This window comes from Aptenodytes forsteri, unplaced genomic scaffold (genome assembly GCF_000699145.1).
Source record: "Aptenodytes forsteri isolate BGI_AS27 unplaced genomic scaffold, ASM69914v1 Scaffold8, whole genome shotgun sequence".
NCBI classification, from domain to species: Eukaryota; Metazoa; Chordata; class Aves; order Sphenisciformes; family Spheniscidae; genus Aptenodytes; species Aptenodytes forsteri.
The window spans coordinates 9,971,459-9,998,657 of NW_008796218.1; the positions used below are offsets into that span (position 1 = coordinate 9,971,459).

At 39.9% G+C, this 27,199-nt stretch overlaps 1 protein-coding gene across 1 annotated transcript in view; it reads right to left on the bottom strand.

Moving 5' to 3' along the window:
• KIAA1549L (KIAA1549 like) overlaps positions 1 to 27,199 on the bottom strand; it is a 73,740-nt gene that overhangs the window by 21,707 nt on the left and 24,834 nt on the right. The window contains exons 11-16 of the mRNA XM_019474516.1: positions 24,268 to 24,458; positions 20,280 to 20,407; positions 18,616 to 18,639; positions 9,129 to 9,307; positions 7,280 to 7,497; positions 2,383 to 2,512 (exon numbers count right to left, since the gene is read on the bottom strand). Of these exons, the coding sequence (XP_019330061.1) occupies positions 2,383 to 2,512; positions 7,280 to 7,497; positions 9,129 to 9,307; positions 18,616 to 18,639; positions 20,280 to 20,407; positions 24,268 to 24,458 (870 nt within the window). The remainder of the gene's footprint in view (positions 1 to 2,382; positions 2,513 to 7,279; positions 7,498 to 9,128; positions 9,308 to 18,615; positions 18,640 to 20,279; positions 20,408 to 24,267; positions 24,459 to 27,199) is intronic.

Below are 27,199 nucleotides of genomic sequence, written 5' to 3' on the forward strand. Positions count from 1 at the left end.
TGGAGACTTATCCCCTTTTTTTAAAAAAAAAAAAAAAAAAAAAAAAAAAAAAAGCATTCATCATGGTTGGGAAGATAAACCTCAACAAATAACCCGGGCATACTGGTAACAGCTCAAAAAAAAATAGAAAGCAACTTGTTAATCTGTAAAATTCTCATGACTCGAAGATAATATGGGCTATTTGCTTCATTAATTTGATCGTTTGGATCTGCTTATGAAAGACAAATTTCACCATTCATCTGTGGGACTTGTTGCTAAATAATCTGGGAGGAAAAGGTTAGCAGGAGTCTGAGAAAGCTGGAACCTTTAGAACAACAAAGCGGATATCAAAAAATGGTACAAGATGGTACTAGGTAAAAAAGAAAGGACACAAGATTCAGCATACAAACCAGCCCTTTTTCAGAGCCCTTTTTCACCCATTTTCAGAGGTCAGATTTACAGAGATGTTTAGTTGCACCACTGGTGAGATCCATATGAATTCCATGCGTAAATATAGATACAAGTGCCCACCCATGGGTATCCTGGGAGACCAAGCCTGCCAGACACTCAGCACAGCTCTGAGGAACCTCAAACAGGAGTGAGGGAAACCAGCCCACGCTGCAAGCTGAGGCTTGGGAACGAAATTTCAATATCCTGTCCCATTTTCCCCTGGCATTTTTCTGCTTTCAGACAGGAAATACATTCAGAGTTAGAAGAGGTGCACTGCAGTGAATCTGCAGCACATCGGGCAAAAGGAATTTTATATCACTTATCAGTAAAAAAAGACTGTGCCACGGACAGCTCGCCCAACCCCAACCTTAAAAGAAAGGCGAAAGCAAACTTGTGTGTGGTGTACACCGATCTCAGAGTTTATCACGACTTTTAGGACATTTCAGAATCTGCATAAGCTCATTAATCTACTTTCAAGGTTTTTAATAAATTTTCTTTGAAATATATTTTATATATTGTATATACAATATATTAAAATATATTTTAAAAATCTTCTGCTAACTACTTATGGCATATTATTTTTGAACTAATAGCGGGAGGCCATGCCTGCTCCCAGAATGTTTTCAACATTCATTTCAGGAAGATACCAACTATGAAAAATTACCTTTTATTAGCATATTAAAAAAATCTCTTGCTTTCTTAAAACATTTGGTTTTCAGGATACTGAGGGAAGGCTGGCTTGACAATGTTTCTATTATCTAAGAAAGCTCCAATAATAAAGGAAACATTTAAGTGGTGTAAAAAAAATAAAATATATTTTTGCAAAATGTAAAACCTATTTTAACAGGTTATACCGTTCTTGTTCCAGGCTACAACGATGTATTCTAATGCCTCAGAAAGCAGTGAACCAGTCATCCCACTTACATGGCACAACGTGACTCATGTAGTCTGATGGGAAGTGTTCAAATGCAGGAAATCATTTAAGAAATCTGACACCTACAACATGCCCCGAAGAATTCTGAAAAAGATTTAAACTTCCCTGAACACATCCCCTGACCTTGGTACATTCCTTCACCTTGCTAAAAACGCATCCCTGGCAGCTGAGAGGGTTGACAATTAAGCCCCACACAAAATGCTTGTCATCTACAGAGTTTAGGGGATGAACAACCACCCGATGAACATCCTTATTTTCCAGAATGGATTAGACCTTTTCCAGGGACTGATCTTCAGGGATCGCTGAGCTACAGCATTTTGTACACGTGGTGAAGGATTGAAAAATTCTACATTACACCAGTGTGGGGACTATTTTTGTCCTCATTCTGGGTGCATGCAGTGTCAACTTGCACCCAGTGTTATGTCCAGACTGAACAAGACAACTAATCTAGCCTTGTGTTGGCCGCATGAGTTTCTTGGACCATAAATCAGCATCTCCTCTGGCTGGTTTTGACATTTACCTATTCAAAACTCTCCCAGTGCTGATGTAGTAAGAGGACAATATCTATTCCTAGGGGATTTCCTCAAAACACTGACATCTGGACTTAAGTGAAATTCCTAGAAGTTGTTTGTCCATTCTTCTGAATTAAGAGAGCAGCACCAGGGGTACAGAACAGAGGATTTTAATTGCAGTGAAAATAAGCTCAGTATCATTTAAGTGGCTGCATGCTTAGAAGAAGTATCTAAATTCAAAATTTAACACTTTGGCAAATAGTGAGTTTCAGGGCAAATGTTTTGTTTGCATTTCAGACCGTAAAATGATGTACAGCTATAAAGTACGTGAAAGAGTCTGTGCTCGGAGTATCCTGAACCTTTTCAGGATGCTGAGTGCACATAACGTACTGTAACATTAAATATCCAGTGGCACTCTGGCTTGTAGCTTATCAATAGTATCCTGTTTTTAGGAATAAGTTAAGACTTTGCTGAGCAAATTTCACCGCATATATCTGATAAACTTACGTCATATCCACTGTTACGGATTCCACGTCTTGGTCTTTCTCGAGTCACAAGAAGATCCATCTCAGTTTCTCCTGGGCTAGGACTGTTCAAAGACTGCCTGCTTCTGTATACCGAGTTCTTCATCGGTTGCCTAGAAAACATGAAACAAGAAAACAGTAAAATGAAAACAAAAAAATGACAGGCAGCAGTTTTCCATACTTACCTTTATTCTAAAATGATAAGGTTCATAAAAATGCCACTTTATTATAGGATATTCTTTCTATGTATATGGAAGTGCTAGAAATCAGTGACATTGTTAAGAGATCATTAATTTTGTTTACCGTTAAAGAAAATAAAGCTACATAAAAGACATGGACATCATATGTGGGAGCTTATCAAATGAAATATGTCCCAAGAAGATATCAGAACCATTTTAACCTCAGCTGATATGATTCAAATTCATAAAAAATAAATAGGTGCTATTACCAAAAAATAACAGAACCTCCCAACACACTCAGATGGGGAGCAGAGATTTTGGTTGCTGATCCTGAGCAACGAGAGGGAAGTGGAATAACGCTCCACTGAAACAAACACCCAGCGAAGTGAATGGGAAGAGAGACAGGAGTGGGAGGGAACTGCTTGCAAGGTGCTGTTTTTAAATAGCCAGTTTGGTAACTGGCCACAACTTTATCAGAGAGCTGTAATCCCTGGGAATAAACCGCTTCCAGCATAGCTCTGAGCAGCACTGGGGCAAAGGCATCCCTAGGCATTGAACTTTCACCACCGTGTGCTCAGAAGCCAGGGGAATCAAAGGTACTAGAAAGACAGCATATAACTCAATACCCAAAATATCCTGTGATCTTTCCAATGCAACCATTTCTTTCCTTGTTATTGCTTATACAAAAACAAATATAGCATTTCTCTGTAAGGTACAGAATGTATCTGTATCTGTACATAAGCTCTTTAGGAGTGGTTGCCAAATCGTGGTACAGGAACTTCATGCTTCATCAAGCTGCATCTTTTAAGAAGATCTAAACCATCTAAACCAAGAAAGTTTAGGAGATGCTGTTGTCATAGCATATTCTGGCCGTTAGTAATTTTCTTGAAGAGTTGAAAGTAGAAATTTGAAAAGGCGGCTATTGAAGGGAGAGGCTTCAGTGACGTTTCCATCATTCTCCTATGCTTGCCAGGTAACGTGAGAGAAAAATGCAATCCTGTGCTAAGATTTGATTGAAAGGCAGAAAATGCTTGCATTAAAGTGAGCCTGTGGCCGAGAGCTCTATTTGAGTTAATAAGCGGGGTAAAAATAAGTTCTCCAGAGTTTTAAATGTTTGGGACTGCCTGAACTGATTACAAAGAGATCTACTACAATATTTGAGATATTGAAAAGCCTAGGACCGTTTCTGTAAGTGACATAAGAGGAAACCACATTAAGTAGCCTCTGTTCCATTCAGCAGTTACGAAGACTTCATGGTTTAACCTCTCAAGAACCATCAATGAAATGAAAAGACAACACAGTCCAAATGAACTCGCTGATAAGAAGAAATAATTCTTCAGATATTACAGATTTAGTTAACAGAGCTTTTTGCCATGACAGATTAGAGCAGCAGAAACTGGTTTGCAGAAATCCAGAAAGACAGACATTTACATGATCAGATAGGATAAAAAGTAGGACAAAAAAATATCAATTTCACGCTTCTGATCAAACTAAGTACTCGAGCATGTATTTAATTTTAAGGCAACTTTCAAAAACTTGGGTGTGACTTTTAATCACAAATCTCCATGCCCATGTTTGAAAGTCCCAAATGCACTGCCAAAGCAGAAGACAAGCAGAGGTTTTGGAATAAATTTCCTCTATAAATATAATATTGAATAAATTAAAGTGCCTTATCTTGTTTCTTCCAAGACTATACTGTCAGTATTACCAGAAAACATGGGGAACTAGGTTATGCTAAGGCTAATCAGATCTGACCATCTTTATGTTCCTACATTAAAGGTCTCTAAAATTTCATACACATTTTACAATAGGTGCATAAATGCTTAGTTGATGCAGTTGTGATATATTTTCTAAGGGATTCAAATATACAGCTTTCTAATACGTGCAGATTCTTGACCTGATTACAAACTATTAAAGAAAAACCCAGAATAGCGCATATCATCAGTAGGCTCTTAAAAATTGCCTTGAGATTGCCAATTAGCTCATTTAAGAAAGTTTTACTAATGAGAAAGGAGGTATGAATGCTAACAACTGGCATTCAAATGGGTTAGCAGGTGCCTTCTGGGAACACAACTGGAAGATCTTAAAACATGAATTTTATGGTACAGAAGACTCAAAGATACTAAGAGCATGAAACTGTTTGTTCTTGACCAAATCAAATTACTTAGTGGTGATGTTTTGTAAATCACTTTTAAATGCAATTTAAAACAAATCCAAGGTGATCTTGAATAATGTAATCAACTGCATCTTTATTTTCTGATATCTTTTGGAAATGCTGTAATAATGTGATTATTTAATAACTTCAGTGAAATATACACAAAACAGAAAAGAGTGGAAAAGACCTTTTCCCTAGAAATTTTGAAATCTTTGACTTACTAAGTGATACTATTTTTTTTAAAAATTCAATTTTTCAGTTTTTAATTGCTGTAAATATAATGATACAAACAATGATACAAAGCAGAAAAAGTTAGAAATCAAATCTTTTCAATTTTATGCTAACCTAGATTGCTTTAAAAACAATTTTATTTCATTACGGAAATACAATTGTATTGATTCATTTATCAATAACCAAAACGCACATTACCTTGCAGTATTATTCAAGGTTTTCCTCCAGCAGTATGCCATTTTAGCCATCTTATTTTTAGTTAGAAAAATGAAGACAATAATGCTGTCATGTGTGTTGCAGCATATCAAGTTCAGTTCCAGGTCTTAGTTTGGAAATTTTAGCATAGACTTTGGAATTGGTTTGTTTGCAAACATCTGCATCATCTGTGAAGTTCTCTAAATGCTTTGTGTCTTTACAGAAAGTGCATCAGAAATGGTTCTTCTCTCTTCCTATATAGGGATATAGACTATATATTTAACAAGTAAATCCAGCAGTCAGCCTTTTATGGTTCAGCTACACAATGAAATCATTCCTCTACAGCAGTATACCTGCCTTCAAGCAGTTTGTATCATGCCAGTGATCACTATCTCAAATACACTATGACAGGTTTACACAACACATTAGAAAGCACGCAGAAAAAATGTATTCCGGGACCTTTCAGCACATTGGCACATGAACAAACATACATCAGTATATTTAACAAAAAACAGATGGTTAGCATTAAAGCTTCATGTGCAATGTTTTAAACATTTCCTACATGGCGTGTGACACATAATAAATATCCAAAGTAATGCCTCAGTCCTTCACTATATGTACAGCACACAGTCATTTCAATGTTTCTACTGTTTCATTAATGTTTTCTGGACAGACTGTGCAGACAGAGCAGACTCCTGTGTACTGAGGGTTCAGTATCTTACCTTTTCAGTGCATTTAGAGCAAATTATTCCTCCCTCACTGGAAAACTGCACAAGGAAATGATGCCCCAGACCCTCCAGCAAGGATATAACATACAGCTCAGTCAGCATCTTTTTTCTTCATTGACCAGTGCAACCCTGAGAAACGGCCCATCAAAGGCAGTATCCCTCAGTCATTTAACTCTAGACCTATAGAAGTTCATCTGATCACAGGTTTTGCCCAGGTTCTGAGCCAACACTGCTTTTATAATTCCCATTACAGTCTTTTTCATCTCTGTGACCCAAGGGTAATTGCTGAAGTTGTGCTGTGTGCAAAGACTGTGTCGCCACTGATGCTTTGATTGCAGCCATGATTTATGCTCATAGGAAAACTTTGATCTGAACCTTCCAGGAGATGGGATGCAAGATTGCACCTCCAGGCATGAGACCATTTCCAGAGGAACTGTACTTCAGTATCCCTTTTTCTCTCATGGATCAACTGCTGCTGGTCCCTGATTACAGTAAGAACCAGACCCCTCGTGGTGTGAGGTGCAATGGCAAACACACTCTCTTATAATCCTTCACACCTCCACCACACCTAAGGAAGAGGAATCTGCATACTGTGACCATTCCTGGGGTAGGACTGGTGTGATCTCCTCTTCTCAGTGTGTCAACCTGTGCTTCAGAGAGCACCAGCAACAGAGCAGGTCCACCCACCCACCCACCCACCCCCATCAGGCTCAGGCAGAATCAGCATGTACACTCCCCCCTCGTTTCTAAAATGGGGAGATGAATACTACTGGTGTGCCATCTTCAAGAGACAGTGAAGTGTTAATCAAACATTAGTACTGTTATACAATATGCCAGCTTCACGTCACAGATGAGCAAATTATGACTTTCTCTGTTAAAGGCACAGGAATATCACCAATAACGGGTACACACACATCCTTACAGATACCATCCCTGCAGGACTTACTAAAATATATGGACAATGTACTGGCTGGGGTGTTTATGCCTACTGCAATAGTTATATTCAGATAAAAATAATGACAAAATAATAACACTGCTGAACTTTGGAAAAGGCTAACTTCCTGGCTTAAGTCCACTCTCAGTATTACCAAAAAAATTACTACCACTTTTTCTATTTCCCTTACTTGGAAAATGACTCACAAGAACTTGCAATAGTCCCTTCTCTTATTTTTCTGTCTTTCCATTTCTTTCTTTTTAACCACATTGCAGTTTTACCGGATAACATACTCTCATAAATAATCACGGGTTATATGAATTTTCTTCATAAAGTAGGAGGGACCAGCTGACCATACAGCAAACAGTTGGCTCATTAAGAATGGCCCCTTTGACTCCCTACAACCTCTGGACATCAACTTCCCTCCCGGGTGAAGAACTGCATATAAAAAGTCTCACCTGTTCTTAGGCTCAGCAAATGGAGACGAGACGTCTGCATCTGGATCCAAAATGTGGTCAAGTTCTTTCTGGTTTTTTTCATACATCCTTTTTCTCTCTGTCAGCCCCTTGTTGTTATCAACCTGCGGAAAATCATAGTACCCCTTCCTCTTGGCTTTCAAGCGCAGCTTGTTGCGGTAATGTTCTATATCGGATTTCTGCTTCAAAGCCTTGTTCACCTAAAAGGCAAAAAGATGTTTAAAGGGTGGTGCTGGTCTGGCTACTTCCAAATGGTATTGTTGGAGTGTGTTTGATGCACTGCATGTGTCATTTTACAGAGCGCTTTTTGTACCACACCGTGCCATCTGTAAGCAGCAAGGAACTGCAAGTGAACAGAGTCGCTGCATTTTTATGGCTTGGCAGATGGTTAAATAATTTTAGCCTAAAAACTATGTACTATCACAACAGTGACTCAGATACACCCACTAAAGAAAAACACCGATGATTTTAGCCAATTGTCATGACCCAATGCCGTGCTTGCTTTTGGGCACCACGGGGAGAACTTACCAATGAAAACTCTTCTAGGATCCCTTAAGTACAGAGACATCGCCCCTCACTACACAAAACCTTAAATAAGTCTTCACTGGTGGCTGGGGAAGAATTCTGGTGAAATATCATCATATGTTCCTCTTATTTATATGCTTCCTTACAAATCTGTTACGGCCCTGTCAGAGACAGGATCCTTGAACGGGTGTTCGGTCTGACCTGGTACAGATCAGGTCTCATGGGTGCTCCTAAGTATTGAGAAAATTTCCCTTCTGCTTCAAATTGTCAGTTACATGGAAATGAGTCATTTACTTGGGCTTTGTGCTCCCAGAGTCAAATTCTACAGTCTTCTCACAAATTTCAAGAAATGTATGTACAAGGGAGCACACAGCACCGGGAGTGCCATCCTGTTGACTTACAGAAAATAGATGCTGAAATCTAAAAAAGCCTTTCTCTGAGTTTGGAAACTACATGGCACTTCAGGGCTTAAAATACAAGTACAAAATGGAGCATGACAGACTGCTCTAATCCAGGCCCACACGGAAAGCCTGATGACACTGTCTTTTACTGTGTCTCTGGCAGCAGCCCTCCCTGTTGCTTTTAAACAGCATCAGGGAGATTCTGGCTGATCTTTAAATGACTTGCAGTGCTAGTTTGCAAACAAGACACCTCTCTGGCTTGTCCCCATCATGTTTAACAACTATATAAAAGCCTAAGTCCTTTGTAAATGGACCAGTCTTGATTAAATCTACATAAAAACATGAACAATCATACTAATGTTGGAGCCAAAGCATGGGTTTTGGCCAGCACCTGGATCAGACGCTTGTGCCATCCCACTTTGGTCCCAGGAAACAACTGCACCCTCTGTGCACAGGCTGGAGTGCAGATTGAGCAAAGCCATGGTCCTGTTCCACCCCTTCTTGCTCTGAATGAGATGTGTTGCTCAGTATAGAAAAATCAACTTGGGACCCGGATGATCTATATACATTTCCATGTTCAGCCACAGAATTCATGTAGACAAAGATCTTACTCTGCTCTCTGCCTTCATTACTCATCTTGTTAAAACTAATATGATAGGAGAGAAGGATATTGAGAAGGCAGGAATATAGACAATTGCCTCTTCCAAGGTCACATGCATTCACAGGTGCATCACGAAAGAGCAGATCTTAAATTCTCAGATCTCCGAGCCCACAGTGCTAATAGGACTTTATATAGCATCAGGGTGAAAAGCTCCTACCAGTCCTCAACTCTAACAGGCTTAAGATTGTTCCACCTGTGGATGTAGCCAAGGAAACAGCTGGAGACATTATCAGACAGTCCTTACCTCTCCATTAATGATGGCAGATTCCTGGCTCCTATCTGATGCAGCATGAACAGCAGGTAGGGCCACAGGTTTGATGGCTATCAGCTGTACTGATCCAGAAGAGGTGTCGAAGGGGTCAATGGCAGATTTGGCAATGTTATCAAAGAGAATGCCTCCTTCCTCTTCGTCACTTATGGGCACTAAAGCATATCAAACTCATTCAGCATAAAGACACAGATATTTTTACTGCATGTTCAAGGTGAAATTCAGCAAGCACATGCTTTAGATTAATGATGTGCTCAGTACACTCGAGGAGCAGACCTGGGAGAGTTTTACACTGGAAAAAAATTCCATTAGATTACAGATAATCCTTTGAATACATAATGTTATCTCGCACTCCCCCAAAGAAGGTTGATTTCCAATCTGCACTAATAAGATGGGAAGAAAAGGAGAAAAAGAATGACACAGAAAATTGTATGGAAATGATAATGAAAGTCAAAGTACATCTTTTCCTAGGTTTCAGATGGAAAAAGACGTTATACGCGCAAGCACACACACACAAGCCTCCACATACCAAGGCATCAGTAGTTACACCTGATCTAACCCAAAAGTGCAGCATTTTTTTGTGTCTTACACTGCAAGAGCACGGACATTCGCAAAATTTGAAAAATAAACTAACTGATTTTAGCAAAAGTTATTAATGCTAAAAATGCCATCTGTTAAAATGAAAGCATTACTGTTGTGTGTTAAAACATACTTAAGAAACTGATAGTGTCCAAGTTTATGTTTTGGGGGTTTTTTTTGCTTTGCAAAGCAGTACCTCAGGTGGCTGTAAAGTTAAACCATTAAAATTTCTTAAGAGACAGGAGAAGGCTTCTGAAAACCTTTAAAATTAAATGGCATGGCAAAGCATGTTTAGTTTTAGATTTCTATATAAATGGATAACTCTTTCACATACAGTTGGGCCCTTTCTCCTCCAAATTTTGTTTGTAAACCTGCATCATCTTGTCAGCTGTTGAATCTTAAACTTTTATCCTCATTTTGGAATAAAAGAAGGACTCTAAAGCATGAGCACAAATTCTACAAAGAGATTCTTGCAAACATTTTTTAATAATTATGCTATTAGAGGGAAGAATGTTTGCTCCATCTCCTAACTGACAGGAGCAGAGATCCTCTGCTAAAGAACAAAGTGGTCTGCTCTAAATTTATTTCCTCTGAAAATACACTCTGTTTTAATATTTAATCACTGCACAAATTACAATGGACTTGTATAAACTCAGCAGTTTAGACAGCCAGTGATTTTGGTAAGAAGATACTTGACAGTGGCAACATAAAATATGAACAAACTGAGTAAGCTTATTATCTTTCTGTCTGTACTCAGTGTGGACTGGAGTTGACACTGCTTGAACTTTTGAGAAATAGATGGGTTAAATCACTCTGTCATTAAATATTGTCCCTCCAGCTCCACAGAACTGTCCAAATATGATAGAGGAGTCTTTAGTGGGTGTGAAATCCCCTCGTCCCTCCTGGGGTTAGTTCAAACACTCTGAATTTGTATGCTTACCAGAGCGAGCAGATCACGAGCCTAGCTCACTGAAATTAACTGCTGGACTCCCACTGATGACCATGCCACCAGGACACCACACCAGCAAAATCAGATGAATGAAGAGATACTTGCTTGTCACAGACCACACTTGAACAGGAGGGCATTTACATCACAATGAGTATAAAAGGGAAGCACGGACGTTCTTCCCTCAGGGCATTTTGAATCAGTTCAATTCTCATGTAAGTCACCAGATGCAGTTTTGGAAGATGGGTGTTGCCTGTGATTCATTGCTGAAACCTCCATGCTACCCTAACAAGGTACCTCCGTTGTGACACGACTATCTCCAAGAGAGAAAAAGTTTGTCTGAAATGTATTTTTCACCGACAAAGATGGTCTCTCATGATGATTACAGTTCAGGTGAGCCTGGATAATATCTTGTCAGAGGTCCAAGTACCAAGAAGTTGTGGAATCACTTTCCCTTGGCTGCCTGTCTCAGCATTTGCCTGAAAACCCTGGCTAAGCATCAACTTGCAAAACATAATTCTTCCCAAACATCTTCTGTGTACCCTACTTCAAGCAGAAAGCACCAAGAAGTGCAGCTGCGTTTCCACCCCAGTGTTTCAGAAGGACTGCGCTTGCTGAGACCTTGGCAGTGATCTCCAGGCACCCACAGAGAGCATGACTAGCTACAGATGTGTGGGTTGTCTCCTCAGACCTCATTTCAGGATCAGAAACCAAGAGTTTTGCTTAATTAAACAGAATTCCTCTGGTTCAAAGACTCATTAAAGAAAAGAAAAATTAAGGGAATCAGGAATCACAGACGACAGCTACTTCTGATGTGGTACATTGACACCGAAGAGCACCCTCAGTGTATCAGCCCTCTCATTTGTGAGCACATCTCCTGCATCTACTGCAGTGCTATTGGCATGGAAATAATAACCAAATGGGACTAGAAATTGGAAGTCTATTTCACCTTAGCTTAGCATTTGTTCATTAATTGGCATTTATAATATAATAGTAGTTTTTTCCATTGCCCTTTTTTCACCGATGAGTGATAAAGAGAGTCTGTGATCTCCAGTTACTGGCACTCTGCTATAGTTTGTATTGGCGGTGAACCCTAAGCAAGTACTGTGGGAATTTTAATATTTGCTCCTATCCATCCCTTTCCGAGAGAATTTACAACAGGCGTTTATAATGCAATTGAACCACAGCAACCTCCAAACTTTAAAAAACAAACCAAAGGGAGCTCAGAGAAAAGTGGGAGTCCTGGAGTGTTTGTTTCTGCTGTGTGTCCCTGCCTCGGGCCAGCCCACCCATCCTAACGCCTCAGCTGGGCAAACGACTGATGGGCACGGGAAACTTCAGAAAAATGCCCAGTTGTTCTTTATAGTCACAATAAGCACACTTGCTTATTATAATTAGCAACACAGATTTAAAGCGACGCTTTTAATTTCTGTTTTTAAACAGGTGCATACCAATATGGATTCATTGTTCTTCTACTCGTTTGCACTGTCTGCGTGCACACATAGCGAGACTTAGAAGTTCAGCTGCAGAAAAGGGCAAAAAAATTACTTTAATCACTTATTTAACAGTAATTTCCCATCTCTGAAACATCTTGTGCTAGATATCTCATGCCACATGATCCACTGAGATTGAATTACTCTTCCTAATCTTCCCGTGACTGAAGTACATGAAGATATATCCAAAGCAATCATTTATTCAGGTTGAGTGCCAATTGCAGTGAAGATCAGCGTGGCACTGAGTTTTTGAAGAGCAGGACCATCGCTGAAGCTTTATCTCCACATCACTGTAGCTATTAGTATACAAGATTCGCTAGGCTAAAGCTGCTTCAGGGATGCTAGCCTCCAATTTGGGTGCAGCTCTGCACTATTTCCAGCCGGCGATGCCAGCAGGTGGTGCTACCCACTCGTGCCACTGGTCCTCCAGCCGGTGGAAAAGGGGCTGTGGAACTGCAGCTCTGAACGGTTAAGAAACAATTAGACAGGTGGAATATTCTCTTTTTATCTGGTTATTAATTTATATACAAAAAAATAAAAGTTATACTTTTGTCAGGCTAAGATTTCAATATGAAGGCCACACGATTTCTCTCCTCTCTCTTTCCCTCCACCTTGTCTTTCCTCCCCTCTCCCAAATCAAAATACGTTGGAAGGAAGAAGGACTGAAATACTTATCTGTAAAAAGAAAAAAAAAGAGTAAGGAAATCTAAACCTGCGGATCAGGTAACCTTACAGCAAAATACTTGAAACAAAGAGATGTGCTGTCCTGCTCAGAAGCAACAATTTGACCGATTTTGGAAGTCCTCAGGAAAAGAATGACATAGATGGAGAAAAACATGTGAAGCCAAAACATGGGAAACACTCGCAAGCTGGTAGACGTGCCCTGCCTTTTCTTAGGTCATTCAATGAGGCATTAACAATTTCCCAAGATTTATTTTGTATGAAGGGAATGCAAACATTATAACCATACCTATAGTGTGCAATGAATTCTCTGAGTAACGGAAGGGCTTAAAATAATAGGAAAGCAAATAGATTATATTAAATGAAAATTGTAAGTTTGACAGAGAGCAAATTATGCTACAGACCTAAAAGACTATCTCCTTAGGATAGAGCCTCTGTATGAGTATTTCAGACAGCAATCCTGACTGCTGAATGTACATTAATGATGGGGAAATAATTTTCATTTTAGAGAAAATTTGTCTATATAGAAAAAAATCGGAAATTTTCTACATCATCTAAATCATTTAATTTGTCAGCTGACTATCTCCAGAAGGGTATGAACAAGAGCTCTTAGCAATAAAAAAAATGTTTGATTCTGAAGGAGTTTATAAGCCTGTAAGTAAAATACAAGTTTCTTAACATCAGTATCTGAACCTGTTCAGGACTGAAATACCTCTCTAAGATACTGCAGTGTAACAGAAAACATACTTCTGTACACACACACACACCCTTTCCAAAATACACCCAACCGTGAGACACTGTGATTCTAAGCCTTTCATGAACAGCACAAATATTATATTTTCAGGGAAGCAGATGGCTTACAGACTAATGGAAGCAGCTCATGATTCCTCCTGGATATTATTTTCTCGTATGCAAAGTCTGCTAAACACCACGTGTCTGAGGTGTTGCAGTCCTGGGTTTGCCTGGGGTCCTGAAATAGGAGTTACCTGAGCAGGTCATTTGAGATCTCTAAACTGACATTTGCAGGTTTCTTATGAAACTGTATACGTGGGGTGTCTGCTCTTCTACTAGCTGCTTGCTTCGTTCACTTTCTATGAAGGTTTCTTGTCCTTATAAGCAGAAGCAAGGATCTCTCTCTCTTTGTGGTTATGTCTTCTCCTCCAACCACATCTGCCGCATCTATTTAAATATCAAAGTCTTTCAAAAAGAGACCATGTGTTTCATAATGTTTGTAGAGAATCCATCAGCCCCTTTTCTTGGCTGGCACTTCTGTAATACCATCCTAGGCATGATCAATAATTTAAAAAAGTTATTTAACTGACAAGGATGATGACTATACAAAGAAGATAGGGAAGGCATGAGAACCTACAACAGAAGCCACTTCTTTAAGAAAGTAGTGCTCTGAGTTTTAAAAAGCTTTGCAGAAACAGTTTTCTGTTTGCACAATAAAACCATGCATTTGTCTTCTTCAATGCTGACATATTAGTGACAGATAACAACCATCCAGACTGCCACTGGACCTAATGGTATGAACGTCTACACACTCTTCACACTGTCGCTTGGATGAGAACTGCTGTCAGACTCGCTTAGTGGCAGAGTAGAGCTTATCTGGAGGGGAAGGCAGATATGAATTAAGAAATACTTAATTGCACAACCACCTGGAGATCCCAGTTCCTTCAGAGGTCTGCTGCAACAGGCACCTTAGCAACATAAGATAAGGTATTTTCTTGCCATGAGAAAAGCAATCAAAAAGACTGGCTCAAAAAGAAAAAAAGACAAGCTGGGTTAGCCATGCTGACCTAAAAGAGCTCAAACAGAAGGTATTTTCCACTTATTTATGCACGTTCTACCATGCCTGTGAATACAGCACCTGGGTGGCCCCTGTCACACAGTATGGACAATCAGAGGTGCTGTTTGTTCTCCCACTCTCTCTCCAGGGAGAGAGGTGGTGGAGCAGTGGCACCTTTTGCTTTTGTAGGAGTGTGAAGCGGCTCAGAAACGTGGCTCAGAAGTTCACAGAATAGGTTATAACACTTGGCTGCCTCTTGCAAACCAAAACCAAGTGGAGAAAGCAGCGGGAAATGGTGTAGGCTACGTCTGAAGAAACAAAGGGTTCGCTGTCACCAGCAGGATGCTAGCAGGGTCACAGCGCGCTCTATATTTAAAACAAGCAAACACCAAAAAAAAAAAAAAGACAGTGGAAGAAATGGAAACAGTATGGGGAAATATTAGGCTATGTCACACAAGCTGAAATCTTTGGAGGAAAAAAAAAAAAAGAATCAATGTGTAAAGCTTCTGGGAGGCTCAAGGAGAATAGTAACTGGTGCCAATATGAGGGATTTCAGCTGAACAAGCAGATTTTGTTCATTCTTTTTTTTTTTTTTTCCTTACCCTGCTATGGTTAAATGTCAGGAAATTACTCCAGAAAAGCCTAGGAGTTTACTGCGAGGGGGTGAAGAGTTAGATAAAGATCCCCACTAATGCTGTTTCTGTGACAAATGAAGCTAATGCTTCAGGATGAGGGAATGAATGATGAAAAGAACAGATTCCTCTCTCTACACCATAAATTCTTCCTAGCACTCTGATTTCTCAGCCTTTCAAAGAGACAGGCATCATGAAAGGGAATCGTCTCACTTCAAATCTGTGCCTATGCTCTAATGCAGCTGTCTGGGCTCCTTCCATACTGGAAAGAGAAAAGCGAGTACCTCCAGAGCAGAAATATTTGTCCCAATTAGTTATGACCCTCTGGAGTCACTAGAGAGCCTACCTGGTTAGATCAGATTAGCAAGCCAACTTTAAAGGACCAAAATTTGGCAAGATGAAGCCCTTTTCACCCTAACTTGTATTTCACCCCATGCAGCACAGAAAAGGCAGATGAAGGGTGCTGGATGTTTGTGAGGAGACACCAGATCCTCCAGCTAACTTCTGTGTCAAAGCAGACTGCTACATTGCTGCTACTGGATTCAATTGCTGTTGCCATATTTCATTTTCATTTGAGTCACTACAGACAACTGCTCAGAAATTCAGAAAAGCTGGCTCTGACGCTGAGCTGCCACATCAGACAGTGTGAAAACTGGTGGCCCACACTTACACAGAATAAAAGAGGCAGTGTATCATAGCTTGGCTGAGTTACATCCAAAAATCCCTTTGATTTTAGCTTAGCCAATAATACAGCCAAGTTTTCCTCCCCGGTACTTTGTTCCTGCAGACACCTGATTTTCAGATATCCCTACAAAGAACAGAAGGAAAAAAGAATTTAAAAATTATATGACAGCTTCTGCCTGGACAGAGAAAATGATAGTCTTAGAGACTGATATTTAAAAAGGAGTGAGGCCCCTGACTGAACTGCTTCTGAAAAGTTGCATCTATTTTTAAAGACAACGTCCAAATGCTTGGAAGATGAGAAGTGCTCCAGCTGGGACTCCTAGGAGGAGGAAAGGAAGATTTCTTACACAGGTTTGACTCTTTACAAATACCCTCTGGTGTGTGTCCTTTCACGATGATGAGGTTCAAATACAAAACTGGGCTCAACTATACGAGTTCTCAGCCCAAAAGTTATAGAGTCATATGCTTCATTAAGAACTGCTAGCAAACTAAAGCTTTCATTTTTCTCAAAAAAAACAAGCAATCACACCTTCACTAGCACAAAGATGCTAACAGGAAGGTTGCAAGATCAAGCACTCAAAGTTTGGAAAAATGACCTATATAACTTCCACTGGCTTCATTTTGTGAGGAGCTGGTGAAAGAAAACTTTTTACTGTGGGCTACTGTAGTTCTTTAAGTACATGTGGGTTCAGCCTGCTGCTTCTCCCTGAATGATGTTAGGCCTGATAAAACGATAGGTGAAAGTGCTAATATCCTGTTGTTCTCTTCCACGCTCTCTTACAAACCCGTCTTGGAAATTGCCAGTACCTCTTTTGGCTGATTCATTCATATCGCAGTCCTCTGACATATGCAATTGGGCACTTTTAAAAAAAAGGTTTAATTTTTTTTTTTTTTTTTTTTTTTGAGTGCCCAAAGTAAATGAAAGCCCCACTCATCAACTTTTAGAAAGGAAACTTCCTATTAGAATACTAATAAATGTTTTCCAAGAAAAAAAAACAAAAGGAAAAAAATGCTATTACCTTACCAAAATTTATCAATATTGTAATACGAATAGATATTTTATTTGTGTTTTCTGTAGAAATAAGGCTCAGCTAAAGAGTTCTCCTGATCCTCCAAATCATCAGGTCCTTAAATCAAGCCTGTCAGTCTGTGGTGGTTTCACATTGTTCACTCTCAGCCTTGACACACTCCATTTAGAGTCAATTTTGATACAAGCCATATAGAGTTTATGTACTGAGGTAACATCCAGTGCTGTCATTTTTCCATGTAACTAAATGTCAGCAAGAAATAGAATCTAAAATTGGTCCGTAACTATGGCAACTAATGAGCCATTCTAACTTGGAGTCCCCAAATCAAACATGTGACCATCAAGGAATTCATTCCAGTTTTAAGATTCTGCTTTTCAGAGAAGAAAATATGCTGCTGCTTTTGCTGACATGCGCATTAGAGGCGTCAGGCTACAGCCAGGCTAGAGAACTGGAGCAGGTTCAGACAAACAACTAGGAGAAAAGCAGCTTCTTTCTTAAACTGGAAGGAAGAATCAGCCAACACATTCTATTGATGCTAATCATGCTGGATAAAGATAAAAGCCTGCAAAAAGAACAAAATATCTGAGATGACAACAGTGTTTGTAATCATAGCACTGGGGAACAAAGCGTAAGCTCCATGATGAAAAGTAACGGGTGCCTTGGTTTTTTTTTTTTTAATTTCAACTTCAATAGGCATTTGGGATCACACGACTCAAAAGTCAGAAACATATCTGCACATGCATATGAAAATAAATGTGGGGCCAGCTCCGTAATTCTGGTAAGGGGGAGGCCATTTCATTTCCCAGGGCCACATCTTCCTTCCCAGAAGCTGTTCTGAAAGGGTTGTGTCAGGAAACTCTCTTAAACGTATCTTAAAAGACATGCCTACAGCTAAAAAGTCCCCATCTCTTTACCAGGGAACAATGTATTTATTCCCCTTCATAGTTTGCCTGGAAACTAGCAGGCGACCCTTTCTAGGGCCATGGCAGTCGAGTGAAGGAAGTTCCTCTAGAAGTAGCTGAAGTCTCTACCAGAAGGAGGGCTCTGCAGAAAAGGCGTTTCATGCACAGTTTCCTTCAAAGCCAGAATAGTCAGATGGAAACAGCCCATCTATTTCATATTTTGTATATATGCTATACTATTACTTCTTAAACAGGCAAACCCAGCTTTTCCTTTCTGCCACAGAAGCTCAAGATCTTGCTGCCAGCATGTGGTAGGAACAAACAACAAGTAACCATACTATGAATGGATTATACACTAAAGATGTTTTCCTAGAAATCATTTAGCTCCTTTGCTGCTCCTAACAAGAAGCACCTTGACCATTTTAAACAACAACATTATTCAGGCTTTTTTTCAGAAGACAGAAGAGGGAAGGTAAAATAAACATGTAAATAAAGTTATTAGTTTTCCACATAATTTGAAAAGTGCCTAGTTATTGTTATCAAATAAAGTTGAAGCTAGAATTATAATGAAATTAAGATTTAAAATAAAGGATCAGTATTCCCTTATACTACAGTGAAAGGTTTCTTTAAGTAGCATGTGTATGCTCTAGAAATACACTACAGTCCAGATCAGAAGAGAGGATGTTAGGTATTAGTCAATTCTTTAACAAAGAAACTGGAAGTTCTTACCAATTTTCTTTGAAGATTTAAAACCTAACAAAACAAAACAAAAAAATACCTTCACTAAGTTATTTTGCCTACACGTGTAAACACCACCTGACACTGCTTCTGAATACGGGCTTTCCTGGGTAGGGAAGAAAAAAAGCAGCATAAATTACACCTTTTAACACTGGAAACCATAAATGTTTTCTCATAAAATGAGCTACTTTTGAAACAGTGAAAAAATAATTACAACCCTTGAAACTTAGAACCATGAAATATTGTTATGCTGTCTCGGGGGGGGGAGACCTCTTTCAGAAAGACCACTCAGAATACTTATTATTACAGGTCTGTGGTAATCAGTAAAGCCACAGGTCTGTCAGAAGAAAGCAGTACAGGTGACAAACATGTAACAAAAGAAAATTAACTTCACTTGTCTGTGTGAATGTGCAAATGTGCATAAATCTCAGTGAAGCCGATTTAAAAACAGAGTACTACAGTTATATCAATTATATGGTCCCCACAAGATGCAATGCTCTATGGTACGTGTATGGAAAGAACAGAGGACACTTGAAAAACACAGTATGATTTTGCTGTACAGAACAAAGGCCATCTCTGGTGCTATGTATCTGTCTCTATATCACACTGTATTCCTGCTAAAGCAGCAAAGCCTTTGTGTGACACTTTGGTGTTAGGAATAACGACCATCAAGGGATGACAGGATTTGATACCAGGATCGCCTCCACAGAGGTTACTCAGGTGATTTACTGGAGAAAGGAGAAGAGATCTACACTAAGATTTTCTCTTTATCCAAGTCCTCCTTTCCACACTTACATTTTTAACAAAGAAGAATTACGGACTTGTGTTCGTGACAGAATCTGATGAGACCACATCCAGTTTAATTCCCTCCCTTTAGAGGGAAGTGATCAATTGGTTCAACCACAGTGTTTTCTATTCATATGGAAAATATAGCTATGGAAGCAAAGCTATAACTCAGGAGGAATAAGCAGAGAGACAGACAAAAGAAAAGCAAGGAAGAAAGGGGATGGCATTCTACTCTCATCAGATGTTCCTGATACATCTCAAGTCATAAGGTCACCACCATCAACCAAGGGCTTGTAATAAGCATCCAGCATAACATCCTAGGTGCATCAGGAAAAGCTGACATCCTAGATGCATCAGGAAAAGCTGTCAGGAAGTGTTAATAACAAAAAGGTATGATGAGGATGATAAAAGATGGAAAGTTAAAGCTCTGGACATCTCACACTTTCTCAAATTAATTTTTACCTAATTAATTCATCTTCATCATATCTGGGCCAGCTCAGCAACAGCAGTAATGGAAATTAATATCTTAGGACTCTACACAGAAAAAAAAAAAAAAGCTGTCCACCTACTACACAGCATCACGTCTTCATTAGTTTACTGGTATTTAAAGAAAAAAAGGAAAAGAAAAAAAAAAAGAAAGAATGAAAATTTGCAAAGGCCCACACATAAAGAGTAAACACCATCCTGTTTCGTGTGAGGTTGAGAAACAGTTATAGCAGTAAAGGGGGGAAAAGACCCAAACAGCTATGAACAGAAAATGCCTAAGTACTGCTGAAGGTATAGGAAGATGGTTTCAACATAGCTAGTGCCTGCGTGGGTACCGCTACAGGGGCGACTGCGAGCAGCTTTCATCAAGAAGCACTTCTCACCGTTTCTTTTCCTTCCTTCGTCTTTTGTCACTTTTTGCGGTGCCATTACTTTCTGGAGGGAGCTCCGGCCGGAGCTGGGCTTTCCCGACCCGTTGCTGATGATGGAGCCGTTTTGACTCGGGGACCGGCTGCAAGTAACCATAGCAACAAGGGAGGCTGTGAGTTCTTCCTTATAAACCTCATTTCAAGGTTATTTCATTCGCACAGTTTGCATCACTGAGTTTTCAAGTCTGATTTTGTACCAAAAGGAGACAGAATATAAACTGCACACAGAAACACAGTAAAGGCAGGAACAGAGCGACGGTAGGAGAACACGACTTCTCAGTTAGCTCAGGGCTGATAGGCATCTTAGTGGCATCGAAAGCAAACACTTCTCATGCACAACCCCCACAATGACAGAAGCGGCACTGCAGAGGACAAAAAATCCTGTTATCAATTCCATGTCATTTATACAGCTAAAATAAAGCAGACTTTTGTTTTTATATATATTGCTAAACTAATTCCTTTATTATTTAGCCTGCATTTACACTCAGCTATTTTGTCAGCCACAATGCAAAATTCACTCACTCACTTTACATGTATGCACACGCAACGTGACAAGAAAATTCTCCTTTTTTCCACACAACATGGTTTAGCCAGCACCATTATTTGCTGAAACTCCTAAGAAAATGCTTGTTCTGTTCAGCCATTGCATATCCTTGCCCTGAAACTGGTCCTTGCACAGGGTGAGGAGGGAGGGCAGAGCAGAACCACTGCGGGCGTTCAGTCCCAACGAGGAGCAAGAGCAGAAATGAGCAGCGTAACTCTGGGCTGCACCAGGAGCAAGCTCTTCTTTCTGGGGTGGGCAAATTACTCAAATCCTAATGCACAAGTTGGGAAAAGCAGGCCAAAGTAGAAAATGTGAAATTTGGTGCTACTCCACATCCAAACACAGTGTCACATTTTTTCTACACATGAAACTTGCCACAACGGGAATGAAATCTATCTACAGGACCTGTATAGTTTCTCATGCACCCATCTGCAATTTATCATTCTGAATTGTCATGGCCAATGACAGGATAATGTAAAGAGGTTGCATCGAAGAAAAAAAAAATTGACTTAGTCACAAGGACTTTCATTTACAGAGAAGAAAAATCAAATCAAGTTCTATTGCTGTCACAATGGCTTTATATCCTGAAAATGGTACTAAAGCAAAACAACTGTAAAAATCATCCTGTAAATTATTGCCAGTACTATGTTGCCAGCTTGAAACATTCATTTACCTCCAGTTCTGACTGCCCTGTCTGGTGTAAGTAGAGAGCATTTACTGTGGTCAGAACAGGAAGGGACAAGTATGAGAAAAGTAATTCTTAGGGACTCTCTTTTGAAGATAGCCTAGGTGGAAAAATATATAAATTTGAGACAGGCTCTTTCTAGCTACGGGGCTTTAGGAGAACTCAGCATGCAACCCAGCTCAGCTCAGCCCAGCCTGAGGATTTTCTTGTGAAATTCTATTGAGAATAAGTATTCTTGAAAAGTAGCATTTCTCCCCTATAAACCTGTCTGTCACTGCTAATGAATAATCCCAGCCCAGTAAAAAAATTCATCCAGGGACAGACCAACACCTGAAGAAAATCTGCTCCACTTGGGAACAAGGAAAAGAGAGAAGCGAGCATAGATAGCACAATGATTTCTGCTGCCACTAATCTAAATATTCATTCTTTTTAAGTGGCCATCGTATTATTAACTGTGAAGTTTCCTTCAGTGGTAATATCAGAGAAGATATTCTGATCGGTTACCAGCCACTTCATGGCAGTCTGATTCAAATTGACCTTTCCAGGCTGCAAAGTAGCCTGGATGAAAAAGCAAATACATAAAGGTCAAGAAATATTTCTTCATCTTCACAAACCATTAAATTCCATCTCCAGACACAGCTGCTGGGAATGAAAAACGACTAAAATTCTGCATGTTCTCACTTATGCAAGTGATCACCCTGAAGGAGGCAAAACTAACTCTTGGTTATTTGCTTAGAAAGGCACCAAGGTTCAACACATTTTATAATGAGAATAACTTTCCTGTGAATTCCTGGATCAATTTACTTATCAATGCTTGTTTAAAATTGCCCAGATTAAGTACAGGGGGATTTCTGCGCTCATTCAAAGGACTGACTGAAGTGCTTAATCACTTTTGTGAGAGGATTAATTAATAGGGCTGGTTTACATTTTTTGTGTGTATTTTCACAGCTTTGGAGAGGCTTCAAAACCTTTTAAAGAACAGTTCCTGCAAAGACTTGACCTGTGGTGGCCCAGCACCAGCAACCGCAGCCAGTGTCATGGTCATCTTCCATTTGTCATTTCATCAGAGGATGGAAGACTTCAAAAGGGACAAGTGCTCTTTGGTTCACACGGCCTATATAACCTGACTCTCATGGTTCGAGTGATTTATGGTGTGAACACCACATTGCTGACATTAAAGGGCATAATAACAGTTTACACCCAAACCCAGCGAAGCTATCGCAGGAACCAGGGGAGTTCTCAGCTGGCTTACTCTTCTCTATTCGTACTCCCTGCAGACAGCTCTCTCTGTGTTCCAGGTGATTTACCATACAGCCAGAGAAGCATGCCAAACTAGACACCACCTCAGGATCCTTCTGTTTCCATTTTTCTGTAGGGAAAACCTCAGCTTATGACCAATGGGGAGGTCTACCCGCCATGAAGCCGTGCGGGCTGACACCTTCCAGCGCGGCACCGCCCGCGGCTGCAGGTGGCTCCAGTGCGTCCCTGTCACAGCATACAGCAATACTGTGCTGAGTTTTCCAAGCTTTTCCATTGCTCCAAAGGGGCAAATATCAGTGTGCATTGACAAGTACAAGATGAGGTGACTCAGCTATGAAGATTTGATTTTCTATACAATTTCTTGGCACTAGCCAGATACTCTTCTTTTATTTTATCGAGTCCCTTCAAGAGGCAAGGACTGTGTAATGCCAGTGAACTAGACAACAACTGTTACCTCTGTTTACCTAACAGTTTTATTTTCCTCTGTTCCCTTCCGTATCATTCTTCAGCAACAAAGAGTTGATGATCCTCCACTCTAAATTAATTTCAAGGAGAGCAGGTCAAGGAAAAATGGACTCGAAGCATGCAAAACAGCTAGGATGAAGGGATAATCTGCTTTCCTTGCCTGAGATGACCGAGACAAGAAAGAATGACCTTCAGCTATTCTGATGATGGTTGAGGGTAGACATGAGGTAAAAATTCCTAACAGAAAGGTAGCAAAGAACAGATTGCTTGAGGAGGCTGTGATCATTCCATCACTGGAAAAGTTTAAAAAAAGGTAGATAAAGTTGAGTTAGGGGTGTATTTGACCCTGCACTGGAGAAGAGGAAGAGCAAGACAGCTTCCTGGGGACCTTCTAATCTGTGATCCTACAACCCTGTAGACTTACTATGAAGAAACTGCAAACCTGGGACAATTTATCTTAGACACTGATGTTATCTAGTCTATTCTTACACTCTCAAAGGTTTTGTCCTGCTATAGATGCTTTGGATCTAGAGGTCTTTCATAATTTAGTGGATGTTTAGGGTTTGCCCTTTTGCTAATGAAGACATTGGGTCCAATTCTGAAGTGACAGAGTCTGTCAGTGGAGCTACAGCAACTTACAGTGGCTGAGGTCCTGTCTTTTGGTTCATTTGAGAAATGATCGGTGTTCATGCTCCAGATTCCATGTTTCATTTGGGTTCATCTCTTGTACAACACCAGCATGCATATGAGAGCCACTTCCCATTTACCTCCTCTATGCATGTACAATCTATGAAGACTTCACTTTATTTTATCTTGTATTTTGCAGCAATCTTACACATCCAGTGCAGACCAGTGTTATGCCAAGAATATATCACGGAGGAACCATCTGCCACATGCAGAGCCTAGGTGCCAAACCTTACAGGTTTTTCCTAAGCAACCAGCAGCATGTACCCCATTCCACCCCTCTGCGGAAACATGCCAGTCCGTACCTTTTCCTTGTTTCATTGGATTTGGCAGTTTTGATGGTGCTCCCATCCTGTGTAACTTCTCTCTCCTGGGAGGCAGGAGCATCTCTAACTGGAAGTGGAAGTACAACGGTCTCCTGAGTTATAGGTAAAACCTCATCTTCAGCTCCCTGCTGACCTAAGTGTTGCTTGGCATAGTCAAAGCCTTGTACTGGCTGCAAAAAAAGAGAGAGAAAAAAGAAATTTCCAGCATGCATCATATGTTAATATAAAATTTCCACTTCAATATAAAATTTTCCACTACCTCTTAACTTCTTTGATTACATAAGTGACAGGTAAAATATGTAGATTGCCATATGAATGCCCAACAACAAAGCCATTTTCTGACGAGATCTCCAATTCCACATATTTTAAACATGATTAGTTAGTATAAAATTGATCTTGGCTAACCTTTCTTACCCTACCGTAACACCCCCAGAAATTTCTTTAACAGAAAATGGAAGAATGAACATATGGAAGAAAAAATTAGGAGGAAGAAAAATAAGCCCATACAGAAAATGGAGAACTTTCTCTACGAAAAAAATCTTGTCTTTCCAAAGAGGGTGGGAGTAATTTATTCCAAATCAAGACAAAGTAAAAAAGGCACACATAAAAGTTTCATGGGCAACATTTTCCAGAAAAGGATCTTTTTCAGATCAGTGAAGTTATATTTCCCCTGGCTTGCCAGTTGCCTACTGGGAAGGTTGCTATTGACTTCACTTGTTTCTCTCGGGAAGTGGCGTTCACAAAAGCCTTGCAGCAAGGCAGCCGAGGGCTAGGTGCCCAGCCTCTCCTGCCCCAAAGCCCGGCCGGGCTTTCCCTGCTGCCTCTGCAAGGAACAAGCAGAACTGGCACATGCCTTCTGGGTAAAGCAGCTACCGAAAGGTGGATTCTCTTAATGGAAAAATTAAAGCATTTAAACAAAACTTAGTTTTCCAAACTGCATTTTCTATTGGGAAAAAAAAAAGAGAAGGGGGGAAAAAAAAACCCCACTCAAAGAAATTCCTCACCACCTCTGGAAAAAATATGTAACATAAAAAAAAGTTCTTGCGACGTTAAATTGAATTAATTTACAGAATCTGGAAGGATGCACTTCCTGAAGTACAAAGACTATTGACAGAATGCTGAAAAAGCACCATAAAACACTTCAAAGGTGAGCAATGGTGATTTTAACCCTCAAACGTACTTTTGGGAAACACATCAGAATTAGACAGTTAATAACTGAATAGTCTCTGTCAGGTTCCTGTCATGTTGTCATTGAATATTTTAGCAGTGGAAGAAAATCAGCCGGATAAAACAAATTTGCTGATGGCACAGAAAAAGGATGAGCTCTGAAAAACCATTTTCTCTTGTTCTGTCCCTTACTAAATCTGGGCTATAGCTATAAATACAGATAAATTTCACAGGCGATCTCAGTCTGAAAAAAACAGGGCTGTCTTCTATTTTCTAAGACAAAACAAAACGTGCTTTTTGTTTATGGGGATGTACATCGCATTCCCAATCTCCTGTTTGAACTGAGGCTGATGATTTCTAATGTGCTTACGTACTTCAGTATTCCTTTGATAAGTAGCTCCAGTGCATTAAGGAGACGCTAACTGGGCTAATGCTGATTTGGGAGACCAGACGTCTCCGCACATTACCACGGTGAAACTTGCAACATATCAGAGAAATGCCAATTCACCACCACCACCCCATGGCAAGTCATGACGATATTGCCCCTGACAGAGGCTTCTGCTTGCCCTCCTCTTAAGGCAGGGTACCACAAAAGCAGCCACCAAATGAGCTACGAAGGGAGGAAACGAAAAAAGGGGAGGGAATGAAGAAAGGGGAAGTAGAAGCTGTGTGAAGGACAGCTAGGAAGAACTACTGCACACCATCCTAGACAATAATATTTTTAACCAAAATAATGTTTTTTCAACCTTATTATCTATATTGTGTTAGTCAAGACCCTCCTAGATATTCTGCAAAAAAGGTAACAAAAGAGAACAGCTGATTAAATTGGCTATTTCTCCTTCCATGCCTTTGAAAGAGTAGAAGTTGTTACAACTTATACTTCATATCTTATTTTTTAAGTAAATAAATAACTAAATAAATAAATAACAACAACAACAACCACCAAAAAAAAAACCCCAAAACCAGAAGAAGCAGAGCGTGAGAATTACTAAAGAACTCTGCAGACTCCCAGTTCGGATCTGCCAAAGGAAGAAAATGAAGGATTATTTTAATCTGAGTTCTACTTACCACCATGTCTAGTAACAAACTGCATTAAAGGAAGAGCTGAAAAAGCCATCCTCATCAGCAGACATACTGCGTTAAATAAAATTTGATCTTGGAACCCTGCTCTGTAAAACCCCACAGGAGCAGATGGCTTTACCACCCCTGAAGGGAACTGGCAAGACTAAATCACGATCAGGCACTGCTGAAGCACTGCAAGCATAGATGTCCAATACAGCCACAATACTGAGAAAGACCGAAGGACTGGGACTTGAATATTGCTTTTGAAATAATAAATGAATGATGAGACCATTAAATTACATTGCCTGGCAAAGGGCAGATTGAATATAAGGAGTTGTTTCTGGGATTTTTTTCCTTGTAATGATCGTGAAAAAAAGACATTGGTATTTTTAAAAAAAGGAAGAAAAGAAGAAAAAAATAAAGAAAAAAGAAAAAAGGATGATCAGCCCCTCCCCTCTACATATATACCCATGTACACAGACAGTTTCTCTAATCTTTTTTTTTTTTTCCATGCCCTTTATCAAACTGATAGTGGTTGTTTTCTCATGGCCTGCAGTATTTGCTTTTGCTCGCTGGTCTTAGACTGTAGATCTTATCTCTGTTTACCTGCAAGCTTATTCTTTCATGCTCTAAAGGAAAGGAAAGGTGACAAATCAGATTACAGCCTTTAAAAAAGCATGCT